A 7,003-nucleotide genomic window follows, 5' to 3' on the forward strand; every position below is an offset into this window, starting at 1 on the left:
CAACCAATCACTCACGAGGGTCTTCCTGCTGTCAATCATTATTGTGTATACCCCACTCACAGGCTCTCCATTTTTATTATTGGCGTCTTGCAACTAAATTTCACTCAACATGTACATTTTATATGTGCAGTTAAATGACAAAGTCTGTTCTGAGCAACATGTACACAAGCATGACTGACACTTAGATCCTCTTCTTGATTGGCTGTGTTTTGACTGGGAGATTTATAAATCTGCAGATCACAGTAGGATTAAAGGTAGGAGGTAGAGGAGCTCCGTTTTTTTGCCTTCCCCCACGTATTCTGTTTGATGTTATTCTGCCATGACCTAGTGACAGTTTTCATAAACGTAAAAAAAAAAAAAAAAAGTTGCATACTGCAGCTTTAAGTGCTGTACATTAATTTTACAGCTTTTGTTAAATAAGAGTGGGGGACAAACCTGAGCACATGTCGGCTGAGTAATCAGCCGCCATATTCTGATGGCTGCAATCAGAATATGTTTGGAACATTGAACCTTCAGTACCTAGCATGATGTGCACCAAAGACAACATTAATGACATTAATTCTGCACATTATTCAAGTTCCACGAACAGGTCAATGTTTCGACTTAAAGTTTGATCATGGCTCGTTTTGTCACATTTATTCTGGTTCCTAAATGGGAATCATGATAAATGGAAACTGCGGAGGGGGGAACGTTTTCAGAAAATAATGCAATTGACGTAGAAATTCTTAACATACTTTGTGACTTTTATCTCCATAATACATATCCAAGTAAAGATTCTTAATGGATAGGCTTCTTCACATAGCATAGTGCCACCGCTAGTTTCCAACTAAAACATAGTTTCAAACGAGACGAGACGCTCCCTGATTGGCTAAACTGGCCGATTGACCGTTAATCCGCATGCGCATTATCGAAAATAAAAAATGGACACGGTAAGAAACGTATGCTCCGTTCAATATGTAATCGAAAATGGGACGTTCCGAGTTCCAAGAGGGAGGGAGGTGATATTCTGAAATTTGGCTCGTTTTAAAAGGATTGTGTCCCGTCAAATGACATAGAATTGTACAACTTGACTGCATTTGTTTTGTGATTGAAAGAATAACGTGAAGATGAATGCATTGGTGCGCACCCGAAACGCCACAAAGATTAGCTCTGACTACCGAGGCAAAATAAATGCAGCATATTATTCAAGGAACAACATAATGTACCTCTAAATTGATGCCTTTGTTGTTTTCAGTACGCTCCGAAAACTTGAGAAACGTTTTATACGTGAGCTAGTTTTTTTTTTTTTCACGTTAAAAATACAATTACTTGGTTTTGGATGTTAACGCTGCTTCCGTGTTACGACCTCTCTATTTTGGAAATGCAAGTTTACTAGATGTGCATGAAAGCAGCACGAGAAGGAAGAGGAAAGGAACAGCAGTTGTGGACACTTTCCACTGAAAATAGGGTAAGTGTGAATGTTTTCTCCTAAAACATTTCTATATTATTCACATTTCGTTACCAAGCTGTAGACCACGGGGTGATTTAGCTGACTAATCACAAACCTGAAATAAGTTAACGTATGCAGTTTTGCGGATAATTAGAAGTGTTTCTAATTATCCGCAAAGGGTTACTGGTGGGAATTAACAGTGTGGTTAAGAAGGAAAAAAAAGCAATATCTTTTATGTAAATAGCTTTAAACTGTGGTGTAAAGGAAGTTTGTGAGAAATAAAGATGTGGCTATAAAGGCTATCCTGAAAATGCGATTAATGTTGAACAAAGCTTTGGTTATAACGCAGATTTATCCACAGCTGGACTCCTGCCAGCTGTTCAGATCAGTCCGGTGTTTGTTGGGGTGTGTGTTGTTTTTGGGGTGGTGGGAGCTGGCACTGGGCCTTTTATTGTCACTGTAGCTGCTGGCCGTAACAAGAGGAGACACTAAACAACATAACTGATCGAGGTAATATGAGCTAAGTGTTTTCGGCTGCCTTCTTGTTGCTAAAGCCAAATATTCCCAGGAACAAACTGGTGAATGTGGTGAGGCTTAGCTGCACATTTTCATTTAATTTTCTCTTTTGTAATCTAATCTCTGAATGCCTGGATCAATAAGTTACAAGCAACCTAGAGACACACACAGCTAATGATCTGGAGAGACCAGTTAAGCTAACAATCATATTTTTGAACAGTGTGAGGAATCCAGAGTACCCAGGAGAAAAAAAAAACATTTGCATAGGGAGAAGATACAGAAAGACCCCATGTCAATTTCTTTTTTTAGAAATTGTTGGAGCTAAAATACTACCTTATATCTATTTTTAATGTTGTTCATAGATTGAGCTAAAACAATAATACATATTTCCATAAGTATACCTGGAAAAGCCTGAAAGTATCCCATTTAAAATTGGTTCTAGAAGATGTCTGGCAACATCTGTGACTGGTCGGTTAATGAAGGATTCAATGAGCAGCTTAGCAAACGAAGACAAACAAACAAAACATAAAAATCCCTGTCTAAATATGTACTGGGCTCAAAGTAAATGCTTCTCATAAAGGTCATTTCCCTTTTGTTTCCACCTGTGCTTTTTTTCCCTCTAGGAACAAAAAAAGCGTTTATGCATAAAAAGTAAAGTCGTCTTCAGTCAGCCAGCTGACGCACTGCAAAGGATGGATATGGGCCAGTTTCAAAACTGGACCTTTGTTTAAAATGTTGATATAACATCTCATCTGTTGTAGCTGCCATTTAAAATTGCTCTGTTGCTAGAAGATGTCTGGTATGTGTAACGACAACACGGGCCCAACCCCTCAGCAGCTCAGCAAACAAGAAAGATAAAAAAAAAAAACACACCCGCTAAATCTGGCCAGGTGCTAATACCTGAGAGGCAGAAACATCCAAAGTCCTTGAGCAATATCAGAATGAGACAGTTTATAAATGTTACAAACATAAGGATGACTTAATGTTCTGCACAGTACCGCATGTAAAAAGTGTGGAAGGATATTAAAATAATATAGCCTAGTTAACGTTCTGAAATCTAAAAAAAAAAACATGTTTGAAACCTGAAAATCTCAAAAAGTCAAGCAGAGTAAGGGTAAATGTGCCAAAACAGAAGTTTTTATGATTGAAAATAATAAAACACTGCACTTAAAACCCAGTTAAGAAACTTTAAAGGTTACTGCAGTTAAGGGAGAAATGCTTACAGGGTCAGCCATTGTGAAAATCATCACCTTCCTAAAGTAATGGCCCAAGCAATTTAGGCGAAAGAAAAAGAAAATCACTTTTGGCGACGGAAGTGACACTGTTTTGTTGTTTTCATTTTACCAGTAAAAATCAGAACCGAGCCAAAACCTACTCAACATTCTCACTGTTGTTTTACGAAGCAGCACATTTTGATTTTCTTTTTTCTTCTTTTTATTGTGATTGTCAGCTTTGTATGACACGTGTTTTAAATTGCGCCCAAACTCAGATTCTACTGATTTTACCTTTTACGTTTTTCTTTTTCCTCCAATCACACATCGAGTTCTTGAATTCCTCCCGGCAGGTGCGACCCCGCGGCGTCCCGTCCGCCTCCAGCGATGGACAGCCTGGAGGAGGACCTGACCTGCTCCGTGTGCTACTCGCTGTTCTCCGACCCGCGCGTCCTGCCGTGCTCCCACACCTTCTGCAAGAGCTGCTTGGAGAACCTGCTGCAGGTGTCCACCAACTACTCCATCTGGCGCCCGCTGCGCCTGCCCATAAAATGTCCCCACTGCCGCAGCGTGGTGGAGCTGCCGCCGAGCGGCGTGGACGCGCTCCCGTCCAACGTGTCTCTGCGAGCCATCGTCGAGAAGGTGAGACGCGTTCGGGGTGAGAATTTCAAACTAAAAAAAAAACAAAAGAAACGACAAATATTCACGCCGATTTGTGCCTTGCCGTTTCAGTACCAGAGGGACAGCGAGCCGCGGGCGCCGTCCTGCCAGGAGCACTGCAGGCAGCCGCTCAACATGTACTGCATCCAGGACCGGCAGCTGATCTGCGGCCTGTGCCTGACCGTCGGCCAGCACCACGGTCACCCCATAGACGACCTGCAGGCGGCCTTTGTCAGGGAAAAACCAACCCCGGCGCTGCTGCTGGCCAGGCTCTCGGAGCAGAAGTGGAGTCAGGTGGGAGGCGTCGGGGGGCGCTAGAGCGGCCCTCTGGTTGTCTGTGGGGGAGAGAGGCTAAACCGTAACGCCGTCCCGCCGTGTTTCAGGTGTGTGAGCTGGGGGAGCAGCTTGAGCAGGAGAAGGCGCGCTGCGACGCTCTGCTGAGGCAGGACCGGCAGGAGGTCAACCAGTTTTTCGTGTCTTTAGAGGAGGTGCTGGCCAGGAAGAAGCAGGAATACCTGGAGGCTCTGAGCGAGGCTGCTGCAGAGGTGGCCGTGACCTACGACCCCCTCATCCACAGAGTCAAGGAGCTCCAGGTGGGTAAAGCCCTGCCACAACGAGCAGTCAGTTGGTTAATTTCATGACAAATTAAAGTTAAGAGCGCGATCATTTTCATTCTGATGGTTAACGTTGTTTGTTGCGCAACTTTGTTCAAAGACATCCTAATTCATTTTACTTATAGTTTTGGTTATAAGTGGGTTTTAATTTTCTTTATTGTTTTTTAGTGTGGATATATAAAAGTGCCAGAGTGAAGTAAATTAGAGTTTAAGCGAACCTCCACTATGTCATTATCGGCGTATCACTTCAAAATGGTCTGGAAACAACAATATCGTTTATCACAATAATTTCTGTGACAATTTATCGTCCAGCATAATTTTATTCTGGTGACTGGCCTAGAAGATGGAGATGCAGTTTGTGGTCAGTAGGAGGACATTTTTGTTATTATTATAATTACTTTTTGTATCATCTAGCAATTAAAGTAAAGGAATCTTTTATCAAACCCATAATTTGATCATAGTAGGAAAACAGTCCTACGTTAAAAATGTTTTCTTAACTAAACAAATGGTGCATTTATTGAGACTCTGGGACCTCTCGTGTCTGCAGATTGACCCCACAGGTTATGTGGACGGAGAAGGTCAACAAATAAAGTTGATTTAAGTTTGATGAATCATTTCGGTGTTCATTTGGGCCATATATCTTTGGAATATTCACATGGATCATGATGGAGTGCCCTCTAACAAGGAGAAAATGGTCCTCAGCATCACAGATCCTCCACCGTACTTGCCAATGTATAATTTAGATTAATGGATGGATGATTAAAAGTGGCCTTTTAAATACATGAAATATTAAAAATCATAAAAACTATAAAAATCACACAGATTTTTAAATACGGTATTGTTCAGACAAAAGTTGAAAATGAATAAAAAATAATGTTGCATTTGCCAATGATTAGGAAAATGCAATGAGAGACGTATTTATTTTAGTGCTTGTTACACATTTCTATGAGAGCTGCCAAGAAGAGTTTAGAGAGTCAGAACATCTAAATTTTACACTGATAATAAATCAAATCATCCACTTTTCATTTTATTTTTTGTTTTTAATGGTTCTGTGTTGCTTTAATTGGTTGGCTGGTCTCAGGAGGAGCAGCTGGACCTGGTGTCTCTGGGGTCGTCTGTGGAGGAGGAAGACTCCCCCCTGGTGTTTTTGGAGAAAGTCCATCAGTTCAGAGATCGGGTGGAGAAGTTCATCAGAACCCCGCTGCCCTCCGGGATCAACCTGTCGGTGACGCCGCGCGCAGCAGCCTACCTGCAGCAGAACTGGCCCGCAGTGACCATCAGCAGCCTGGAGCAGGCGCCGGTTCCCAAGCTGCGCTGCTGCACCAGATGCGACGGTGGCATCGGGACGGAGACCGAAGCAGAGGCAGAGCCGCCCGTCACAGCGGCCTGGGACCGGTGGCGCCAGCTGCGGCCCACCGCTTCCGTAGCTCTGCTGGGCCTGCTGCTGCTGCTGCTGGCGGCGTTGTGGGCCAACCCGGTCGGAGGCGCGTCGCTCGGGTTCTCCCTCCTTTCCCGCCTCAGTCAGCTGGCCCAGAGTCTGAGCGGCAGCCTCGTCACATCCGTGTGGGACACAATGGAGGCGGAGTGCGCAGCAATGGGGGCTGCAGTGCAGAGGTGGGGCTCGCAGCTGTCTGTGCTCAGAGACCGAGTCGTTCAGCAGGTGGCTGCTTTATTTAAAATGTCGACGTCTCGCTGAGGAAGGCCGAACTGGAAACCAAACTGAACGCGGCACAGTCTCGTTTCCCCGTTCCAAAGAACCAAAACAGCCTCACTTTTGTTACTTTCTAAACATCTGCTTGTTCCGATTTTGCATGAACAGGTTGAAGTTTCAACATTTAAAAACCATAACTACGTTGTGTCCAGCCTAAACAGCAAGTTTTTTTTTGTTGTCTTTTCAGCAAAACAGGAATTTAATTTAACCAGAACCTCTTCTGCTCATTTCCTGTCAGCACAGTTAGGAGATGAAGAGGAGAAATGCTGCAGCAGCAGATGTGCAGGTTTTTTGTTCATTTCCTGGGTGTTCCACTCTATAATCACACATTATGTAGCAATATTCATTTTTGATAAGTGTTACTTTCTTTTTATTATATTACTTCCGCTCATAATAAAAGAAGCGGGAACTTGCATCAGACTTTTCCATGACATTATGGGACACGAGGCATGTGGAACATACCACACTAGACTGTTTACAACAAATAATGGAGGAATGTGTTACATAAGGAGAGACTCCCAATCTGTGCCTTTAATTCTCCTGCCTTCCCATTTCCTCCAGGACCAGCACTTTTTTTTTTTTAAAGGAAATGGTGCATCTCGACAACCTGCCTCAGAACAAAGTCCATCATGGCGCCTTGCTGGTTTGATGCAAACTGGGATTTTGAAATGTGGCAAAACCACAGCACACAGCCCTCTGAATCAAAATAAATGTAAACTGTAAAAATCTGTTGTAACCTGTAGTTTTTTTGTATGTTTTAAATATTCGATAACTAACGCAATAAAATGTGCAGAATTACCTCTTTAAGGCTTCCATCAGACTGAAATCTGCATATTTCAGACTATCACGCCATGTGCTGCCA

The 7,003-nt window shown here is 43.0% G+C and overlaps 1 protein-coding gene across 2 annotated transcripts; it reads left to right on the top strand.

The window, feature by feature from the left end:
- The first annotated feature begins 909 nt into the window (after window positions 1-909).
- trim59 (tripartite motif containing 59) lies at window positions 910-6,948 on the top strand. 2 transcript variants are annotated; one of them, XM_088011984.1, is made up of 6 exons: window positions 910-1,447; window positions 1,779-1,822; window positions 3,510-3,798; window positions 3,889-4,110; window positions 4,200-4,409; window positions 5,512-6,948. In XM_088011984.1, the coding sequence occupies exons 1-6, from the start codon at window positions 1,376-1,378 to the stop codon at window positions 6,124-6,126; spliced, it is 1,452 nt and encodes a 483-aa protein (XP_087868110.1). In that variant the 5' UTR covers window positions 910-1,375; the 3' UTR covers window positions 6,127-6,948. The 2 variants fall into 2 exon arrangements, with proteins under 2 accessions (XP_087868110.1, XP_014842428.1); XM_014986942.2 differs by lacking the exon at window positions 1,779-1,822 and having other exon boundaries at window positions 915-1,447.
- Window positions 6,949-7,003: the final 55 nt, after the last annotated feature.

This window comes from Poecilia mexicana, unplaced genomic scaffold, assembly GCF_051168715.1.
Source record: "Poecilia mexicana isolate PSO_F unplaced genomic scaffold, ASM5116871v1 scaffold_13, whole genome shotgun sequence".
Taxonomy (NCBI): Eukaryota; Metazoa; Chordata; class Actinopteri; order Cyprinodontiformes; family Poeciliidae; genus Poecilia; species Poecilia mexicana.

Bases quoted from the DNA above. Each gene is read 5' to 3' on its own strand.
- trim59 (XM_088011984.1), top strand. From the start codon at position 1,376: ATGTGCATGAAAGCAGCACGAGAAGGAAGAGGAAAGGAACAGCAGTTG. The intron at 1,448-1,778 runs GTAAGTGTGAAT...GTTATAACGCAG, and splicing joins CACTTTCCACTGAAAATAGG to ATTTATCCACAGCTGGACTC. The intron at 4,410-5,511 runs GTGGGTAAAGCC...GGCTGGTCTCAG, and splicing joins ACAGAGTCAAGGAGCTCCAG to GAGGAGCAGCTGGACCTGGT.